Below are 22,467 nucleotides of genomic sequence, written 5' to 3'. Positions count from 1 at the left end.
CCAACCCCTTCAGAACACCATTGGTCACTGGCAGCCAATCAGAAAAGGCTCCCTTTATTCTCACACTGTGCTTCCTGCTAATCAGCCAATTCTCTATCCGGGCTAATATTTTTTTCTCTAATACCATGAGCTCTTATCTTGCTAAGCAGCCTCAGGTGCGGCACCTTGTCAATGGCCTTCTGAAAATCCAAGCACAAAACATCCACCGATTAGCTTTTTTCTATCCTGCTTGTTATTTCCTTGAAGAATTCCAACAGATTTGTCAGGCAAGATTTTCCCTTAAGGAAACCATGCTGACGTTGGCCTATTTTAGTACTCAGAAAACTCATCCTTCATAATGAACTCCAACATCTTCCCAACCACTGAGGTCAGCTGTGGTTGCATCATCCTCCCTTTAGAATACTGCTTCATCTTTGGGAGGCATCTATACTGTGCTTTCCAAAATGCTCCCAGAATCTCCAGCCATTGCTGTTCTGGCATCGTCCCTGCTAATATTTTGTTCCAATCAACTTTGACTAGCTCCTCTCTCTTGCATCTGTAATTCCCTTTACTCCACTATGATACTGATACATCTGACTTTAGCTTCTCCCTTTCAAACTGCAGAGTGTATTCTATCATATTATGATCACTTCTCCTAAGGGTTCCATTACCCTAAGCTCCCTAATCAAATCTAATTCATTACACATCACCCAATCCAGAATATCCTTCCCCCCTCATGAGCTCAATCACAAGCTGCTCTAGAAAATCCATCTTGTGGGCGTTCTAACAAATTTCCTCTCTTGGGATCCAGCACCAATCTGTCACCTCAGAACCAGCCACTGAATCAGTATTTCAAAAGCCAAATGCTGGGTGAAAAAAGACATCTTCCTGTGCTAAGTGGGCTTTTCATTTTCTCAACAGCCTGCAGTCAGATCTCCCATTGGCAGCAGGGAGTGCTTTTCAATAGCAAAACAAAACCCAAGCTCAATGTGTTACTAGTTCTCCTGAAACCATTCCATAGTCTAGATTATGTGGATTTTTATCCACTTGGAGTGAGAACATTTCATGGAAAATAGCAAGCGCACTCACGTGAATGGCACACTGAAGCACTCAGAACAATTCCACGTCTGGTAATGAATTACCCGAGCATGATCTTCTGTGTGAACTACCCTAGGTAAAAATAAAATTGGATCTCGTGGTGTTCAAAGAACAAGTGCTATTGATTCACAATCTAGCCTGTGGTAATTCAAGGTAGTGAAGTCATTGGTTCTGCAGCTTTGACGGTTGTGGTCTGTGTACTTAACCAATAACTCCTGAAATGTGGGATTCAGCCACCAGTTTCAGCCACCAGTTTCTCATCAAAATTGCAACTGTGCCTGTTATCCAGGTAACTCTCCACCAGGCCTCAGCACCATTTTGCTGCAATCACACAGTGATATTTCTATCCCTCCCCTGCCCGTCTAATCAGAATCAGAGCCAGAATAAATTTTTTTTGGGGGGGGGGGGGGGGAGGAGTACCGTGGAAGCACTGAGGCAGAATTGAATATGGTCATGCCCCTCCCCAGTGGCAGATGTTTTACTCCCTCAAATGGTTAAAAAAAAAAGCTGCTATTTCTTTGTAAGTACCTGATTTTTAAAAAATCACACTCACCTATACCAGATGGAAAATTCATCCCCTTCTCTTCATCCTCAGAGAACATAGAATACAAAGCAGACCGGTGGTGTAGTGGCATCAGCACTGGACTCAAAGGCAGATGGTCCTGAGTTCAAGCCCAGTCGGGTCCCAACCCGGGCAGCAGCAGTATCTGTGTGGAAGAAGAGCCTAGCGATCTACTTCCGTATCTTGCCGTGAAAACCCCATGGACCCCATGGTCCATGAGGTCACGAAGAGTCGGACTCAACTTAACGACTGAACAACAACAACAAACAGTCCAGAAACAGACCCCACAATGCGGAACCAATTAAATTAGTAATCAAGTGGCTAACTGATCTTTTCTGCTTACACAATGTCCATATCTTTCCATTTTCCTCATATCCATGTGCCCATCTAAACGATTCCATTCCAGCATTCCAGGCACCCATCATTCTCCGAGTAAAAAAAAAAGAAAATAGTCCCTCTCATTCTCCTTTGAAATTACCCCCCCTCCCCCCCAAGCTTAAATGCATGCCTTCAGTATTGGACATTTCAACCCTTGGAGAAAGATATTGTCTTTCGACTTTATCTAAGCCTCTCAATCTTATAAACCTCAGTCAGAACTCCCCTTGGGCTCCAGAAAAAAAACAATCCAAGTTTTTCCAACCTCCCGCTGCACGTGCTTTCTAATCCGGGCAACGTCCTGGTAATCCTCTTCTGCACCCTCTCCAAAGCCTTGACACACCTTCTATAGTGGGGCAACCAGAGATGTATTGTAATCAATGAATCATGTCAAATGACTTCTGATCCTGTTGTCATAGCTTTGTAACGCTGAAGGTCTCCACCCCCTCCACGCCCCAAATATCTGTTCTTGGCTCCCTCATCTTCACCAGCTTTTGCCCTACAATGACGTTGTCCCCAGCTGTAGGGTTCACCTGCACATCCAGTGACAGGGAGGCCCCATTCAGGCCACGTCTCTAGTGTCTGGCTACTGATACAAAGGCTTCCACCAATTAAACGCTGTTTGCAGCCTTCAGTCCCGCGCAACCAATCCAACACTCCACCTGCAGGGGAGATGAAGTGAAATTTCCCAAAGAGAAGCCGACAGATAGATTCCCTAGTCAGCACTAGCTCCCAAGTAACAAACTGTCTGCAGGTGGAGCCTTTGGGCAGTTTGCACTCCCCCATCAAATTCCCAAGAAAGGATGAAATAAGCAATTATAGCATTCTCATCGTCCCACGAGGTTTTTACACACTACGCACAACACAAACTCACTACACCTCACCTTAACATTGCCAAACAGGTTGGATGAAAGGTGGACTGTTCCAAAGCCACATTATTTACAGAAAACGCACAAGAAAAATACAAAAGTGTTTATTATCAGTTCTGCTGTACATGTAAAAGTTTACTTACAAGGAATCACATCAACCATGTGCCACCCTACGTTTGCCAGTCTTCCATCTGAATTAAAGAAAAAATTGGAGAGGGAGAACGGAGAGGGCTAGAGAAAGAGCAGGGTATGGTGAAATTAGAAGATGGGAAGGTGAGAAGAGAGAAAGGGGAAGAAAAAGATCAAAATTGAATAAATAGTTGGGAAAATGAATGGGAAGTAAAGAAGAACAGGGAGAGACGGAAAGAGCAGAGAGGCATTGGGCCACATGGCAAGGTGAAGTGAAAAGGTGTTGCTGTTTTCACTATGTTAATAATTTTGAATAATAAACATTAATATAGATCTATATATTCATATTTACATAGCTTTTTTTCAATCCAGTGTGTATTTTGGAATACCAGTGGAAGCCACTCTAAGGTGATGTTTGATGACGTTATATTAGTTTTGGGAGGATGAAGAAAGAACCATCAGAAGCTCATTAATTTCCATTCCAAACACGCCTGAACGCATGAAATGCACTCCCGCACTTTAGCTGAGCGTCAGAACATCGCCAGATGCAGCTCTGAGAGAACGGGGTAGAATGATTAAGGTATAACAGAATTGGGACTCTACAGTTGGGGGAAAAGACCTCAAGGTGGTCTGAGATGGGGCAATGAAGGAATGGACTGTCTCAAACAGCAATAGGCCACATAAACCGTTAACCTCCCTCAAGTCTACCCATTTTTTCCCTATATTCATTGACTCCATTAAAATCCAGAAATACATCTTTCTACCAAATGAATGTTCTCAATCCTCTGAACTGGAACATTTCAAAGTGAAGAGACTTCTCTTCATCTGTTTTAAACAGCTGCTCCTTGCCCTGAGTATCATTTCAGCATCTTCAGCCAGGGGAAAGCACCTTTCAATATCTGCCTTGTGTATTTCAATCAGATCACCCCATTATTTCAATCTCCAAGACACAGGGCTACTTCACTTCAGTTGGTTGATTGGTGAATTGGGAAGGATGGGGTTCTTGGGCTGTCCAGGGTCAGATTTGCATTGGATCTTTAAATGATACACAACCTTTTCTTTGGGGAACTGAGCAGCACTGGAACAGTCTGAAGACTCGGCTGTGAGCACCAATGCACGAGCAAGACTGTGTGGGGAACATTGCCCTGTATGAGGGAGGTAGGTATTCCAGGAAATTCAGACTTGTTCTTCCTCAACTGGGAACAAGCAGGAGCAATGAGAAAGGAATTTTCCCTCTATTTGTAGCCTCCTGAGGTTTTGAGTGGGGAAGCTGGTGTTACATAGTGATATAGAAAGGGTCACACTGGATGGAGTTCAGTTCCCAGATTTGCCTGGTAATGTTGTGAAATGACTCAGCATTTAGAGACACTCAGCACTTAATGAACTCAATAACAACCCATGGAATCTGGGCTGGATTGCCATCATCATAAAAACTACTGCATGTTTCAGTGAGGTATTGAGGTCTGAACTGGAGATCCCAGGAATTCTCCAAAACCCATTACTTGGCTCACGTACAAATGGGTGACATTTCAAGAGTTTCACAGGAGAGTCGAACATCAGTAGATTAGGCAGGAGCCTCATTCACAAGCCCAACGGGGCACAAAGCTGCCTTCAGTATGAGGGCACGGGACATTCTGTGACCTCCATTCCTCACTCAGTAAACTTTCCCGGAAGTGTCCTGGACTGGGAGGTGTGACTCCTCTCCGTTCTCCTGATGCGGCACTGGATTATACCACCAACGATCCTTCTGCACCGAGCCACCATCCTCTTTCCACGTCTCCGAGTCTGAATCCCTTTGTTCTTCCTGAACCGGAAACCCCTCGTCTACTTCAGCTCCCTCCTCTGCCTCCGGAGCACGATACTGTTCCTCACTCGTTCCTGGCTCGGCAGATCTGTCTTCCGGGTGATGGTAGCAGTTGACAAAGCACCTGCTGGTGTTTATCGTCACGCTCACGGTCGGATTGCCGCTGAACTCGATCACAGGTGAAGGGGTTCCTGAACAAACACACACCGGTCAGTGTTGAGAACCCAAACCACACCCCCGCCCCCCCCCCCCCCAATCAATAGAGCTCTGGATCCAGGGAAATAGGCTGTCAGCGGGAACAACGGTTTCTAGGATACCACATCAGTCGGGGCTCCAAAAGGATCGGGGGCGCAGCCTCTCACTGGAAGCTACTGTATCACCAGGAGTTTGAGTGGGGGGGTGGGGAAAGAGGGGTAATTTGTCATTTCACTGGATCCAGCAGCACTAGATAAACAGACACACCTCTCCCTGGCTGCACTGGATCAAGGCACTGGGGTTCAAAGTTCAAAATAAATTTATTATCAAAGCACAAATATGTTATCATATACTACCTTGAGATTCATTTTATACATCTCTATATAAAATCTATATAATTTTTTCATTAAAACACACACATATATATATACATATATATATACACATACATATATACATACATATATACATACATATATATATACATACATACATATACACACACACACACACACACACTAGCCTCTATACTATAGTCTATATAAACTAGCCTCTTCAGGTACTGTGGAAAGTCGGACATGCTTGCAGACACTGGTGATCTGAATACTGGCTCATTTGCTCCTTTGCCAAGTAGGTAATCTCTGCTAGCTGAAGAAATAGTTGAGACTTTATCCTTGACTTTCAGAAATGCTGTTACATTTTAGGCCAGGCCTGGATCAGGTTTGGGGATCTGGTGCTGCTTCAGTAGCCCTGAGCTCTAGCGCTTCTGACGTTAATCCAACGAACGTGGTGACGCCCTACCTGAGCTGGGTCGCGACTCCCGGCTGATGTACCCCTGGTCTTCCTGACAATCCATCTGTGAGTAACTGTTCAAGGGTGCATAGTGGCTCTGGAGCTGATCCTCCTCCTTCGGGCCACCCTCCATCTCCAGCTTCTTCCTGACGCCTCGCGACTCGTTGCTGACGGACCTCAACAAGGAGGGGACCTGGCCCTCCAGAGGCGCGGGCCCACCGTTCTGCCCGCAGCTCCTGTCCCCGGAGACCACTCCCACTGGATTACTTCCATTGTCGGCAATTAAACAGACCGTCTCCACTCGACAGATGTCCTTCTCAGCCTGGTAGAGAAAGGGACTGGTTCAAAAAGAAACCTTACAAGCGTCAGCAGAAATCTACGAGCCACTGCTACACGTCACCCCCTCCCCAGCACACTCCTGACAATGGGCAGCCCCCAGTTACCAAGCAAGAGAGAGGGAATGGTTCAATTTAATATCAGAGAATATATACAGCATACAGCCTGAAACTCTTGCTCTTCACAGACACCCGTAAAACAGAGGGAAAAAAAGCCCAATGAATGACAGAGAACCATTAGAACCTCAAAGCCCCCCTCCCACACACAAGCAGCAGGAAAAGAAACAACCCCCTCCCCACTTACTCCAGCAAAAAGCATCAGCCCCCCACCATGCAAGCAATGACACACACTCAGTGACGTGTATTTTAATCCACTATTGTTACAATTTCTCTTCAGCTTGCGCCTCCTCCTCCAGCTCAGCTGACATGCACTTTCTGGTTCCCACCCCCCGCTTCTGTTGGGGCTGGGCATCCCCCCACGGCGCTCGTTCTTGGAGAGTGAAGCTGCGCACTTTGCCTCCAGCGAGGAGGAGACCGAACGACACACCTGGGAGACCCGCGGCCTCACGGAGACCCCGATCCCACCTTGACCGGGCGGTGCGTGCGCGCTCTCGCGGTTATGACGCGTGTTTTCCCCTGGTGCTCCGGTCTCCACACACACCCCGAAGACATGGGGGGGTCGGAGGGTTAGTTAGCCTCTACCGTGAATGAAAGAACGTTGGGGTGGGGAAGCCGATAAGGATGTGGGGAGATAGAAGAAATGGAGTTGATGCTGGATTAGCGCAAATGAGGGGTTAATGATTAACGTGGATTTGGTGGGGTGAAGGGCTTGTTCCCTGACACTCTGACTCCATGGCTTTGGCTTGGTCAGGTAACTGCAACACTTACCACTTCGGCCTTTGGTTCAGGCATCCTTCCTAAGAAAGAAACAGTGAAAAGAAAGAGTTAATCATGTAGGGTGAGTTTATTTATTTGTATTTATTTATTGAGATACAGCACAGAACAGGCCCCTCCGGCCCTTTAACCCCCCCCCCCCCCATTTAACCTTAGCCCAATCAGGGGACAATTTACAATGACCAATTAACCTACTAAAAAGCGTGTCTTTGGACTTTGGGAGGAAACCAATGGGAGAACGTACAAACTCTTTATAGGCAGTGGGAATTGAACCCCAGTCACCTCTACTATAAAGTGTTGTGCTAACCACTATGCTACCGCGCCAGATCCCAGCTGGGTACATTTGAAAGCAGGAATTACAGTGAGGTCTTAAGGGTTAAACTCACATGTAGGTAAAGGGAGGAACAACGGTGACAGAACGTTCCCAATTCCCAAATTACTTATTTATTCTTGAATACGAGGTTGCCGTCACTGGCAAACCAATCGTGAATTCCCCTTGTGGGTGGTGAGTCACGTTGTTGAATTGCTGTGGTCCAGGGAGTTCGGGAGCTGCAGGACTTTGACAATATAGAAAAGGGGAACCCCCCCAAATGAGGATGGTTATAACTTCAAGGGGAAGCTGCAGTGCAGGTTACCGTGCAAACGTGTTAGGCCCCAGTCCTATGATGTGGACTTTCAGCTGAAGTATTCTTTGTCAGTTGCTGCTACACGTTTTGCACTCGCACAGACAGAGTGAACGTCTAATTGTCAATCAAGTGACCTGCCTTGTCCTGGGCGGCAAGCGCCTTATACCCTGACAGAGCGACACTCAGCCAGGCAAAGGGAGAACCAAAAAGGCTCTGTGGAGTCAGCGACCTAGTAATCCTCTGGCTTGACGGCCATTGCAGGGAGCCAAGAGCTGGGTCACAAGGAAAGATGGTGGAATACAATTCCAATTCCTTAAATGGCCCACAGGGTCACACACGCACAGCTTTACGTTGCTAGATATGACCTGAATCTACCTAGCCACACATTTGGAAACAAGGCATTGTCACCACAGGGCTGTGCAGTGTTCGATTACCAGCAATGCAGCTGGATTGGTGAATCAAGGTTGAAAAAGCTTATCCTTTCTCCATTGACAGATCCTACTGGGCAGCAGGACCCCCAGCCAGTGACATCGGTACCAAGTCACTCCCGGTAAAAGGGCATTCGAGTCCCTCAACCAAAGCCCATTTACTGCTTCTTCCAAGTAGAGTTCAGCAGATAAAGGATAGCAATTCATTCAGCTGAACAAGGGCAGTAGCTGAGAATCAGGAGAACCTTGCTTGTGTCACAGTCAATGCCAAGAGGTTTCATGGGTCAAACTCCCAGGGCCGATTTCTCCTGACATTAAATTACTGGTGGATTTGTCCCCAGGATTATGACGGAGGGTGTGGTCTATCAGACAGGTCTCCCAGAGGCCAAGGTCTCCGGGTGTTCATGGGAATTGGGAGTCGACCTTGCAGTGGGGCTGCGGTCACAGAGCTCAGGAACGGGTGAGGGGAGGAGATGTCGTCAGTGAAGCACGTGGCTCTCCAGCCGTACTGCGCTGCCTCATTAGCTGCCCCACCTGAACAGAATATTTTGCAGAACAGAAGGGGAAATCACCACCTCAGAGCAAGCCAGGAGATCCATTCAGACACGCAGAGGCCAGAGCGGCCACCAGGGGGCAGAGCAGATACAGAAATATGATGACTCATTCAACAAATTACAAGGAAGTTAATCTCACTGTACCTTTCCTCTTGCAAATGATACAGATTGCTATCGCAATCACGAGTAGGATGAAAGTCACGGCACATATTGCTGGAAGATAAGAGATGGAGATTTAATGTTAACACTGAGACAAATTGAAGTCAGGGAGGGAGCAAGACTGAGATTGATCTTGTACCATTGCCTCAGGACAGAGGCTACTGGGTCACATCCCCCCCTCCACCCCCCAAGGGAAGAGGCTTGCAAACCCTTGAAGGAAAGTTGTAAGGCTACAAAGCCAAAGCCGGAGGAAAACATGCCTCCAAGTTGTAACAGGATCCAACCAGCTTTCCGTAGCCCAGGGACAGAGGTGGGGGGGGATGTAGATAACCCAAAATGGAGGCCCCTTCCCTCCCAGGAAACGGAGTCTGCTGGGACACTGGGCCGGGTGTGGGAACGCAGAGCATGCACTGAGGAACAGAGAAAGGAGCTCTCAAACTCACGTATCACCCAGGGGTGAGAAGCAGATGTCGCCTCCTCCTTGGACTCAGAAGCAGTTGTAGTTGGCTCTTCCTTCTTTGTCTGATATGTGCCCTGCTCAGCGAAGCAACAAGGTGATTAGACAACAGCAACAGTTATGCCATGGCAAAGCACGAAAAGCAAGGTCGTGCCACCTTCTCACACTGAATGGATCACCCCACAACACAGTGAGGCATGGTGTGGTGGTGTCAATATCAACCAGTATCAAGTGTGGGGAGCTAGTACCTGTGTCAGACTAGAAGACGGGGTCGTAGATTTTGGAACAGGGAGTACCGGTAATAATTCGAAGCTGCATTTTGTGTCTTCTACGTCGCTTCCTTCCCGTAAAGTCTTTCTGCCCTTCGCTGCACACCTGCAAAGGGAGGACCATAGAAAACATAGTGAATTCTTCTAGTGGTGGAAGCAGATATGATAATGGCACCTAACGGGCATTTAGGCAACACGTGAACGGACGGGAAGCGGAGGGACGTGGATCTCGTGCAGGAAAGATGGAATTAAGTGATTTAGCATCATGGTCAGCGCAGACATCGTGGGCCAAAGGGAGTGTTCCTGTGCTAAACTGCTACGTGGAGGAGGTTCACAAAAACGATTGTGGGAAGGAAAAGAGTATCGTATGAGGAACGTTTGGTGGCTCTGGGCCTGTACTCTCTGGAATTTAGAAGAATGAGAGAGGTTCTCATTGAAACCTATTGAATGTTGAAAGGGCTAGATCGAGTGAATGTGGAGATGATTTTTCCTTTTGGGGAGGGGAATCTAGGACTAGAGGGCACAGCTTCAGAATAGAGGGATGTCCATTCAGAATAGAGATGAGGAGGAATTTCTTTAGCCAGAGGGCGGTGAATCTGTGGAATTCACTGCCACAGGCGGCTGTGGAGTCCGGGTCACTGTGTCTATGTAAGACAGAGATTGATAGGTTCTTGATTAGTCAGGGCATGAAAAGTTATGGGGAGAAGGCAGGAGAATGGGGTTGAGGGGGAAATTAGATCAGCCACGATGAAACGGCAGAGCAGCCTCAATGGGTCAAATAGCCCAATTCTGCTCCTATCTCCTATGATCTTAAAGACTAGGCCATCAGCTGAAAGCAGCAGGTGGGAGGTCAACAGAAGTTTTAACACACACCCAAAGGTATCACAATATTGAGTGGTTTCCAAACCCAGAGTCCACTCCTCACAGTGTAGTGAACCTCCCAGACAGCAGATCTAGAGTTCAGCCTAGAAATTTGACACAACATCGTGGACTAAAGGGCCTGTCCCTATGTCCTACAACATTCCCCAACCACCACCATCTTGGTTCCAACCTGGTATTTCTGATCTAAAAGTTCTACCTGTGAGGACCCCATCCGGGCCCCTTTTGATAACGGGCTTGAAGATCCTCGGCCCTCCTGCGCATTCTGCTCCTTCCAGGTGCTGCTGTACAATTCGGAACACGGATCCAATGACGGAGGATGGTGGGTGGCGATCAGGTGCTAGCTATCACTTTTTAAGCACACCGTGAAAAGGGAGACTAAAGCTACGTCTGTGCGAAACCGCACAGCATCTGGTGACTAAGTGATCCTCGCCTCGGGGGCTGGCGTCAGAGGGATAACCCTCAAAATGCGTCAAGATGTACCTGGACAGGTACCGAAAACCTGTGCCAACCAACTGGCAGGAGTGTTCAAGGACATCTTCAGCCCGTCACTGCTGCAATCCCTCCCCACCTGCCCCACGCCTCAACAACGAAGAAGAGCCAGCTGGGCTGCCTGAATGACTGCGGCCTTCCAGCCCTCACATCTGTGGTACGAAGTCCTTTGAGGGGTCAGTCATGCCGAGAGTTAACTCCTGCTTGAGCAAGGAGCTGGACTCACTGCAATATTGCACTGTCACAAATGGATGTAACGTTACCAATGCTCCACCCAGCTTCGGACGTGGACAACAGCAACGCCTACACCAGACAGCCGAGTGTTTCAACACTATCATCCCCTCACTGCTAATCAACTTGCTCCAAAACCTGGGCCTCTGTACCCCCCCCCCCCACCCCTCTGCAACTGGATCCTTGACCCCCTCACCGGGAGACCAGTCAGTCTGGATCAGAAATAACACCTCCTCACCGACAATCGAGGCCGGCTCACCTCAAGCGTGCGTGCTAAACCGACTTCACGACTCTCTCTACACCCACGACTGTGTGGCTAGGCACGGCTCAAATGCCATCTATAAATTTGCCAGTGATGTCACCGTTGGTGGCAGAATCTCAGGCGGTGATGAGGAGGCGTACAGGAGCGAGATAGATCAGCTGGTTGAGAGGTGTCACCGCAAAAAAAAATGCCCTCAATGTCTATGTTCTATGTCAGCAAGACTAAAGAATTGATTGTGGACTTCAGGAAGGGGAAGTTGAAAAACACACACCAGCACTCATCAAGGGATCAGCAGTGGAAAGGGAGAGCAATTTCAACTTCCTGGGTGTAGACATCCCTGGCCCAACATACCGATGCAATCACAAAGAAGGCACACCAGCAGCTATACTTCATTAGGAGTTTGAGGAAATTTAGTACGTCACCACAGACTCATACCAAATTTCTACAGATGTACTGTGGAGAGCAGGAGAGAGGGAGAAGCTAAAATGGGATGTAAATTTTACTCGAGGCACGAGAGAGGAGCTGGCCAAAGGGGACACTCACGGAGCAGCAATAACTGGAGTTTCTGGGATTAATCTGGAAGTCATTGGATCAGTTCATCCCAAAGAAGCAGCATTCTGAAGGGAAGATGAGGCAACCATGGCTGACAAGTGAAGTCAAAGACAGCATAAAAGCAAAAGAGAGGCATATGATTTAGAAAAAATAGTGGGAAGTTAGAGGATTGGGAAACTTTTTAAAAACAGAAGGCAACTTAAAAAATAATGAGATAAAGGTTAGCTAGCCAATAATATATAAGAGACTAAGAAAAATATATTCAGTTTTGTAAAGAGTAAAGGGGACTAGAGTGGACATCAGACCACTGGAAAATGCTACTGGTGAGGTCGTAATGGGAAATAAAACAAAGGAGGACAAACTATTATGCAAGTATTTTGCATAAGTCTTCACTATGGAAGACACTAGCAGCATGCCAGAAATTTGAAAGTGTCAAGAGGCAGAATTGAGCGTAGTCACTATTATTATTTCACCTGCAATTCTGCTGGGGTCATCTACTATATCCAGAGTTTCCAGTTTACATTGGTGACACTCAACGTAGATTGGGAGACTGTATTGCTGAGCACCTACGCTCTGTCCACCAGAAATGGCGGGATCTCCCAGTGGCCACCGGTTTCAATTCTACTTCCCATTCCCATTCCGACATGCCTCCTCTACTGTGGCGATGAGGCCACACTCCGGTTGGAGGAGCAACACCTTATAATTATGACAATGCTTTTGGGAACAGCTTCTTCTCCTCTGCTATCAGGTTTCTGAACAGTCTGTGAACCCATGAACACTACCTCACTAATCCACTTTTGCACCATTTATTTCTTGTATTTTTTATTGTAACTTGCAATAATTTTCTAATATCTTGAACTGTACTGTTGCCGCAAAACAACACATTTTACAAAGTAAGTAATAAACCTGATTCTTATTTTGCTATGCCATGAAGATTCATGCCTAGGCTCTTCATTTGAAGCCACTACAGAGATAGAGGATGCCTTGACTATGATGTTTCAAAGTGTACCAGCTTCTGGAAAACTCCCAATGGACTAAAAAACCTTAAGAATTGCCCCAATGCAGGAAAAAGGACAAATTTGCTTGGCATCTATCATTTAGAAAAGGCTAGAATCAATAATTATGGAAAATTTAATAGGACAGACATAAAATTATAGGACAGTTGAACAGAGACAGTCTGATTTTGTAAGAGGAAAATAATGTTTAATTAGTTACTTCGAAGATACTTTGTGGACACAGCAGACAGGGTGGATAAAAAGTTACAGTAGATATTTGAAATTCAAGATAGATTTTTTAAAAGTTAAGGAGTTTGGAATATAAACTAGCATGGGTAAAGATCAGATAATCAACAGAAAATGAAGAGTTGAGATAAATGGATAATTTTTCCACATGATAAGTTGCAATTAGTGTGGTACCAGAGGGATCAGCGCAAGAGTACGGATAACAACCTACGTTAATGATTCAAGGGACCAGCTGTATTGTGGCCAAATTTGCTGATGTCCTGAAGACAGATCGGAATATAAAGTGTGAGGTGAACTCAGAGTCTGAAAAGAAATTAAATAAGCTTGCCGACAAGCATTTGGCAAGAGACACAAAGTTATTACTTCAATGGAAAAATACGTAGAAGAAGAAAAATTGATTGAATGAAGAGACACTAAATGCTGCAGAGGGTTCTGGGTGTCCTTCTAACACAACAGGTAATGAGGAAGGCAAATGGAATGTGGGCCTTTACTCAGAGGGGGTGAAAACGTCAGATGGGAAGTTTTACTGTAACTCTATTGGACACTGGTGAGGGGGCCCTCCATAAAGTTATTAGATGTCTTACACGTGATGGTGGAAGCTTGGAGAAGGTTCACTGGGTTCCCTCCAAGGATGAGTGGAGAAGTTTAAGAAGACTGACCCTACTTGAAATTGGAAGAATAAGTTGTGATCTTAATGGCGTTTGAGAGGCTGTGTGTGTGGATAGTGTACGCAGATGCACTTCACTGAATTCACACACTACTTCATTCTTCTGTGTATGCCTCTTTGTCTGAAGCGGAGCCCATTTTTCCCCATGCATGGGCATTTCTTTGGCGCGTAGGAATGCAGAATTTATGTGTCCTATGTGTATTTTATGAGTGCCTATTCCTTTTTCTGTGTCTGTGTTTTTTTCTTCTTCCATATTCCCCCCACTCAAACACTTTGCTGCATGTGTGCCTCTTTTCTGATGTGCATGTGCCTGTGTGTGTCCCTTCTCTCAATATCTAACCCAAGCTGCGTGTCCTGGGAGTATTGGCGTAGGAGGAGATTTGCCTATCCAGCCCATGACGCATCTTTCGTTACCTCAGTGTCCACGAGGAGCAGAACGCTAATCCTCAGGAGCCCGTGCATGTCGTGGTAGGTAAGTTCAGTTTCTAACACAAGGAGCCACTTACACAGTGTGGGGTCTGCACGGTTCCGTGGAGGAGACTTTATCCGAGAATGTTCCGGGGGCACATTGCTCACATTTCACGTCACTGTCTTTAGTTCCTGGAATTCACAAACACAAAGTTAAACTCTGCAGGAACATCCAACCTTCAAGAATCCCAATTAACCCCTCGCCCCACCCAAATAAAAAAAGGATCTGATGGTACCTTTCTCAACGACACCATAACCCTGCTTACATTCGGTATGTTTCCGGCACTGGTTACATGTTTTGCCAGAGGGATCGATGCAGTGGAAACCGTTAAAGCATTGACACACCCTCATGGACGTCGGTGTGCAGGGTTGAACCTCTTCCTGGTCTGCGTTGGGGGGGGAAGACATGACACTGCCGTTAAGGTGTGAAGAAAAGGTCCTACGTGCAAGTTGCATGAACACCTCGCAAATCGCATGTTTCTGATTCCCACAGCAGTTCCAAAGCTGAAACCTTCACTGGCTGCCACTAGCTGAATAATTAATCCTAAACACAAGACATTCTGCAAGCACTAGAAATCCTAGGCAACACACACAAACTGCTGCAGGAACTCAACGGAACTGAATACTCAGTCAACGATTCAGGCTGAGACCCTTCTTTGGGACTGGAAAAGAAGGGGGACGACAGCAGAATAAAAAGGTGGGGCGTTGAAAGGGGAAGGGAGGATATTTGGAAGGTGATAGGTGAAGCCAGGTGGATAGGAAAGCTAAGAGGCTAGAGAAGAAGGAGTCTGATAGGAGAGGAAAATGGACCACAGGAGAAAGGGAAGGAAGAGGGTACAGGCAGGTGAGAAGAGGGGAATAGAAGAGGGGAGGGTGAGGGAAACATTTTTTTTAAACCAGAAGGAGAAATTGATATTCATGCCATCCAGGTGGAATATAAAGTGTTGCTCCTCCACCCTGAGGGTGGCCTCATCTAGGCACACGAGGAGGCGGTGGACCGACATGTCAGAACGGGTATTGGAACGATTCATTGACATTTTCAGATTCAGAGAAATAATAAAGCAAACGGCATCCATTTCAAAAGCACCTCACAGAATCAGTGAGTCACGCAGCACAGAACCAAGCCCCCTACCTCACTGAATCTGCACCAATGACCAAGCACACGTTTACACTAATCCCACTTTATTCCCCACATTCCATTAACATTCCAAACGCTCGCTTCCACACTGGGGGCCATTTACAGTGGCCAATTAACTTCTCAACGTGTGTGTCCTTGGAACGTGGGAGGAAACTGGAGGGCGGAGGGAAAACTCTGCACGGACAGCACCGAATGTCACAATTGAACCCCGGCTGTTGAAACTACAGCTGTTCCACTGTGTTACCCCTGCGTGGTAGTGTCACGCTTACCCCTAACATATAGCAAAACTTCTTAAGGTGTTACCAAACAAAGAACAAATTACAGCAGATGACAAAGTTTGGCTAGGGATGCAAATTTTAAGGAGAAATCTAATAGAAGATAAAGGAGTGGACAGGCAGACTGATTCAGGGAGAAAATGGTGGACCCTTGGCATTTGTAGGCACGATGCAACTCTGAGAAATCTGGATACCAGGATTAGCTGAGTTAAAAGGATTCATTGGATTGGGCCAGGATTGAGGAGATGTTTAAAATTTGGGGCTCAATTCTCTCAATAAAAAACATTTTTCCCCTCAATTCCAGAAAGATCTAATGGACCATTGACCTGGACATATTTTTGCTTGTAGGGAGGCTGAAACTTTATCACTCAAAGAGTGATCAGAATGTGGAATTTGCTTTCACAAAGAGTAGATAACAAAATCAATTTGCAAAAACAAAATACTTCAACACATTTGGAAGAAAGAAATATTTGGATATGCTAAAGTTTGTTTTAAACGGGAAATAGGAAAAGGCAAATGGAGCATAAACATCAGACCATTTGTCCCATTTGAGTTACGTTGATGTTTATTGGATGTTTGGGGACATGCAACGTACTGCAGAAAAAATTTCGAAGTACATTTATTATCAAAGTATTTATGTAGTATTCAGCCCTGAAATTCATCTTCCACACAGGCAGCCATGGAACAAGGAAAACCAGGGAAACCTTTTAAAGAAAAACATCAAACCCCTAACATGCCTTTTAAAAAAAAGAACAAATCATGCAAAATGCAAAAAAAAAGTGAAAAATCACAGAATATAAAACACCAAATCACAAAGACATCGAAAGAGTCCAGGTATATTCAGTTCAGTCCAGTCTCTCACTAACTACAGGCCGCCCCGATCAAAATCACAACAATTTTGAGATCAAGGCAACAGAAAACCCATTTGGCCTTGGACAAGACTGCAATAGTGGGCAGAGATATGATATGAGGATTGGAGATCAGGGAGGTGTATCCCTTCATTCATTGATACATTTGCTCCATGAAGCCTTTTGTTTTAGAAGCAATGGTTTAATGAATCATTACTGATCTTGAGTCATCCCCTACGGGTGGGTTATTTGCAGCTGCTTGGATTCGATTCCCGGGAAACAGGAAGGATGACATGCAAGGATTTTAAAGGCCAGCAGTTCACTATGTCAAATTGTTTCAAAAGCTCTTCGGGTTTCTTCAAATGAATTGCTGTGCAAAGCTGCAAATACATCACACTTGTTATTTAAAGTAGTGCAGCATTAAAGAAAGAAATCCCTCATGGGAAACCTACATAGGCAGTACCACCTTATCTGAAATCATCGTGAAGAGGCAAGGGTGTGCAGTGTGGCTCAGGATTCGGGGGAAAAAAGAGGTCAAGGCAGCCTGTCACACAGTTGAGGCCTGAACTCTCAGATCCCTACTGATCTCACAATTACAGGAGACTCCAATAAAGTCTGGAGAATTCCCAGAAGTGTAGAAAAGCCCAGAATGTCCTCTTCCATCTCTGTGATGATACACTGAATTGGACACTTAAGCAAGAAGCCTCAGACACCGAGTAGAAACAAAAGTCATCAACAAAACGTTTTTAGCAGAGTTGAACTTTAGCAATGCGTCAGCACCGTTACGCAATCAAACTCATTATATTCAATAAAAATGAATGTCTTCTTTCTCCAAATTCCTACATGATACAACTGGTCTGAAATTATATTTGTGTTCAGCATCAAGTGGTCTATCATAACCACAAAAAAAATTCTGAGGAAGCAACACTTTTGAAAAACTTGGTTGTCCAGTGCAATTGGCCATTTGCTGAATCTCACAGCACAATCCGTCCAACCACGGTCAAGGCATTGGTGCATAGCCTCTGCTGCCCCATTCGCTGAGATTTGGAATTAGTGGGATAGAAGCAGATGAAGGCAAATGCAATATTAGCATTTATTTCAGGAGGATGCCAAAAGGAAGACTTTATAAAGTTATCAGTCAATCACATTTGGAACATTGTGAACCACTTTGGGCCCTGGAGTTAAAGAAAGATGCGCAGGCCTGGGAGAGCATCCTGAGGAGGTTCACAAGGAAGATACCAGTCATGAAAGGCCTAATGTATGAGGACCCAGGTCTGTACACAACAGAGTTCAGAAGGATGAGTTAGTGTCTCATTGAAACCTACTGAATAGGGAGAGGTTGTGATAGAGTGGACACAGAGAGAATAGGAGAGTCTTGGGTCCAAGAGCAAGGCTTAGAATAAAAGGACGTTCACTTAAAACTGGGATAAGGAGGGATCTCTTCAGCCAGAAGGTGGTGAATCTGTGGAATTCATTGCCACTGAGGTGGTGGAGGCCAAGTTATTTGGTATATTTAAGGCAGAGGCTCGTGATTGGAAAAGGGATCAAAGGTTCTGGGAAGAAGGAAGGAGAATTGGATTGAAAAGAAAAGCAGCCATGATTGAATGGTAGAGCAAACTAGATGGGCTGAATAGCCTAACTCCACTCCTTTGTCTTATGGCATTATGGTCAAGTGATGACACATGGACCAACTTATGACAGGGGTGTAAAGGTGAAGTTAGTGCCTTTTACAGGGAGAATGGGTAAGTGGTCAGGAAGTCACAATCCACTTGTCTCTCCTGAAGACACCAACTCCAGCAGGGACGTTGGATAGCTGCAATCACTCATAAAAACAGCTGTTCATGGGGGAACCCCCAGAAGGTGAGCATCAACAACATTTTCAACACTACAGATACTGATCGCAGTTCAAGTCCAAGTGATTTCTCTGGTTGGGGCCCATTCCAATCACTGGTTAACTTCATCCTAGTACCCAGGCCATGACAGCTTTAGTAACTTTCCCCCTGCCCTTGCTGAGGAACCAAGCTCCCATGACATACCATCACCACAAGGAGCTTCACATCCCTTGCACTTCTTCAGTGTGTTCCAATATGCTGTGTACTGGTTTGTCCCACACGGCCCGCATTGTGTGTCCACATCCCGGGAGCAGGCCTGGATCTGATGTGTTCCTGAAATATAGAATGGACTTCATCAATCTTATGGCAGGCAAAGGTCCAATCCAAGGATTCTCCACTCAGGGGCATGAAATTCAACCAGAGGTACCATGGGTTAAATTGCATTTAACCCTGTTAACTGAATAACTGACCTTTCACCTCAATCACAATGGCTTCAGGCCCGACTTTGTTCTAGTTCCTCAATTATCATTTCCTGAATATTTTGCAATAACACTGAAACAATTTCCCATTCCGGTGCCGAGCACAGGCCCTATGGAGCCAGAGTGGCGTGGGAGGCAAGAGGAGGGTGCCGAGAGAAGTGGGGGGTGGGGGGGGAGAAATAGCTGAGGGTCATGGACAGCAGTTATGGGAGCAGAGCTGAGAGGTGGAGGTCGGAGTGTAATACGGGTCGTTGGTAGGTCCACGACTTCCCGTTGCTGTGAATTGGAAACCAGAGCCTCCCAGAGCGGGCCCAAACCTCCCCGACACCTCTATGAGGGGCTAACTGAGGTGAGGTACAGATCAGCAGAATGTGTTTACAATGGACTAACCCCAATAATTCATCAGGCACTGAGATACAGTCAAACTAAAGGACCAGTATTTCACACAACACAAAAGAAGTGACGTCGTGTCTAAACCACACAGACGCCCAGCACAGGAACCTGGCGCTCCTCACAAGAGAAAATAGTCTAACACCGGGACTTTGAGGCTCCCCATTTAAAATGAGTTTCACTGCATGTATGCAAATGCAGAGGGGGGTAAAAGAGAGAGGAAGAGTGAGTGAGACAGGGAGAAGATAAGGGGCCTGAGAAGGGCGAGAGTGGGAGGGTGAAAACGAGAGAAGGTGCAAAAGCAGAGTGAGAGAGAGAGTGACATGGAGAGATAGGCAGACGGAAGGCGAGAGGGAGACGGCAAGGGGCAAAAGGGAGAGATGAGGTGGTGCAAAAAGGAGTCAGCCGGGGTGGGGAGAGTGAGAGGGAGGCAGCAAGAGACAGGTAGTGAGAGGTGAGCCATCAGGGAAATAGTGAGAGAGGCTGACGGGAAGAGAACGAGGGCAGTGGGGGAGGGGTCGAGGGGGGCGATCGGGAGGGAGCGAGGGGGAGATGAGGCAGCAAGAGACAGGTAGTGAGAGGTGAGCCATCAGGGAAATAGTGAGAGAGGCTGACGGGAAGAGAACGAGGGCAGTGGGGGAGGGGAAGGGGGAGGGGTCGAGGGGGGCGATCGGGAGGGAGCGAGGGGGAGATGAGAGAGTGAGACATAGCAGACAAGACAGAGACTGCAAGGGTAAAAACAGAAGGATAGGAAAGAAGAGAGAAGACAAGGAAAAAGGGATGGCAAGAGTAATGGGGTGAGAGTAAGAAGGATAAATGAGAAAGAGAGGATGTCAAGGGAAGTAGAGAGAGAGGGTTTAACTTGCTCTACCTGTGTGTGTTCTAGTGGATTTTTCTCACCCTATAATCACAAGGTGACTTACTGCAGGCAGCAACCTCTTACAGGAAGTAGAATGCAAAAAAAAAGTCTAGCAAATAATTTCTGCTGCAGCTTCAGCAACAGTTTAATTTGCCTAGCGTGGTTTCTCAGGGCCTACATGCCTTTCTGCTAGAGTTCCCTTGCTGACTCACTCTGATTCAACATATTCCTGTGGCTAAGCCCCAGATCTGGCACTGTGCCACGTTGATCAACAGCCACAGAGACATCCTGGATCTCAGCTGCGATTGTTGGGAATAGTGAAATATTCCATCGATATTTCTGGGGATCAGCCACATCATTCATTCATGGAAGTAGACCATCAGCCCTCTCCAATCTGAGTCACTCCTTTGGCCATCAAAATGGAACAGTGATCAAAACCAAAGTTTACAGTCCACTTCAGGCTAAATCAATGACTCAGACTGATATTATCCCATATCTGAGAAATGCTGTATACAGTATATGAGTCATTTACTTTAACCCGAGTTACAGGTAAAGTTTGAATCAGTTAGGGCTTTATTCCCTGGAGCCATAGGAAACTGAAAAAGGAGATATTAAAAAAATCCTGGGGGGGTAGAAATCATGAACATGAGATCATATGCAGATGCTAGAAATCCAAAAGCAACGTACAAATATGCTGGAAGAACTCAGCAGCATCTATTGAGGTGAGTAAACAGTTTTAATCAGACCGCCTTTCCAGTCCTGGTGAAAGGTCTCAGCCCGAAACGTCAGCTGTTCACTTTTCTCCCCTGCTGAGTTCCTCCAGCATTTTGTGTCTGTCGCCTATGAGGGGTATGGTTAGGGTAAATGCAAGCAGGCTTTTTCCAGTAAGGTTGGGCGAGACCTTTTTCCAGTAAGGTCAAGGGTGAAAGATGAAATATTTAAGGGGAACATGAGGGGGATCTTTCTCACTCATAGGGTGGTGTGAGTGTGGAACGAGAAGCCAGTGGAGGTGGTGCATGCTGGTTTGATTGAAACATAGAGAAGTTCAGATGGGTCCAGGTCGATGGGACTAGACCAAATAATAGTTTGGCGCAGACTAGACAGGCTGAATGGCCTGTTTCTGTGCTGTATGACTAATCTGACCAATACTGAGTGAAAAACACAAATCTGTTTCTCTTGCAGAAATAAAGCGTACAGTTTAAATGGAATAAAACGTGGCTTGGTTTTGCTGAGGTGTGTGGGATGCGGTGGTGAAATCACCAGAGTCAGAGCTGAGACTGGAGCTCTGGCAACGGAATATTTTGGTTCTCCTGCGATCACCGGGCTCTCTTAACGAAGGACGCGCCTGTGGATTGTTGCGGCTAGTGTAGAAGGTTGCCACAAGTTGCAATGGGACATTGACAGGATGTCGAGCTGGGCTGGGAAGTGACAGATGAAGGTCAGCCTGAAGAAATCTGACGTGCCTCGCCTTGGAAGACAGAATAAGGGGTTAAAGGCAGGATTCTCGGCACTGTGGAGGGACAGAGGGATCCTGGGGCCCATGTCCTTAGATCCCTCAAAGCTGCCATGCAAGTTGACTGGGTTGTGTTAGCCTACGTTAGTTAAGGTGATTGAGTTCAAGACCTGCAAAGGTAATGTTGCAGCACTAGAGAACCCTGGTTAGACCCACAATTGAAATCTTGTGTCCAGTTCTGCTCGCCACATTGTAGGAAGGATGCGGGAGCTTTAGAAAGGGCACGGATGAGATTTACCAGGAACCTGCCTCTATTAGGCAGCACGTGAGGAAAGACTGAACAAGCTAGGGCTTTTCTCTTTGGAGTAAAGGAGGACGAGAGGTGACTTGATAGAGAAGTGCAAGCCGATAAGAGGCATGGATCAAGTAGACAGCGGGAGTATTTTTCACAGAGTGGAAATGGTTAATACAAGGTCATCATTTTAAAGGTAATTGGTGGAAAGTATAGGGGGGAGTGAGAGGGGTGGGTGCATGGAATGCCCTGTTGGGGGTGGGGGTAGAGGCAGATGCATAGGTCTTTTAAGAAACCCTTAGATAGGCACAAGGGTGATTGAAAATGAAGGGCTATTCAGGAGAGAAGGGTTAGATTGACCTTGGAGTAGTTTAAAAGGTTGGCACAACATTGTAGGCCGAAGGCTCTGTAATCTTCTGTAATGTTCTGTGGTGGATCAAACCATACCAAGTCCCTCATTAACCCAGCTCCTGCCCTTTCAACACCCCTCTGCGCCTTAGACCCTCACTCACTTTCCCTCTTTTACACCGATCCAGCTCCTGCCCCTCCAATCACCCTATCCTAGGACCTGCACAACAACCTTA

At 46.4% G+C, this 22,467-nt stretch overlaps 1 protein-coding gene across 2 annotated transcripts in view; it reads right to left on the bottom strand.

The window, feature by feature from the left end:
- Positions 1-2,971: 2,971 nt before the first annotated feature.
- The window catches only part of LOC140718365 (uncharacterized), a 34,210-nt gene continuing 14,714 nt past the window's right edge, over positions 2,972-22,467 (bottom strand). For both annotated transcript variants that reach the window (XM_073031979.1, XM_073031980.1), the window contains exons 3-11: positions 18,615-18,743; positions 14,554-14,703; positions 14,356-14,449; positions 9,505-9,631; positions 9,243-9,333; positions 8,785-8,853; positions 7,027-7,055; positions 5,813-6,125; positions 2,972-5,007 (exon numbers count right to left, since the gene is read on the bottom strand). In XM_073031979.1, coding sequence (XP_072888080.1) covers positions 4,667-5,007; positions 5,813-6,125; positions 7,027-7,055; positions 8,785-8,853; positions 9,243-9,333; positions 9,505-9,631; positions 14,356-14,449; positions 14,554-14,703; positions 18,615-18,743 — 1,343 coding nt within the window. In that variant the 3' untranslated portion in view covers positions 2,972-4,666. The remainder of the gene's footprint in view (positions 5,008-5,812; positions 6,126-7,026; positions 7,056-8,784; positions 8,854-9,242; positions 9,334-9,504; positions 9,632-14,355; positions 14,450-14,553; positions 14,704-18,614; positions 18,744-22,467) is intronic.

The sequence above is a fragment of the Hemitrygon akajei genome, chromosome 29 (assembly GCF_048418815.1).
Source record: "Hemitrygon akajei chromosome 29, sHemAka1.3, whole genome shotgun sequence".
In the NCBI taxonomy this organism is placed as follows: domain Eukaryota; kingdom Metazoa; phylum Chordata; class Chondrichthyes; order Myliobatiformes; family Dasyatidae; genus Hemitrygon; species Hemitrygon akajei.
Note: the sequence above shows the minus strand (reverse complement) of the source record. Positions and strands in the feature narration are given on the sequence as shown.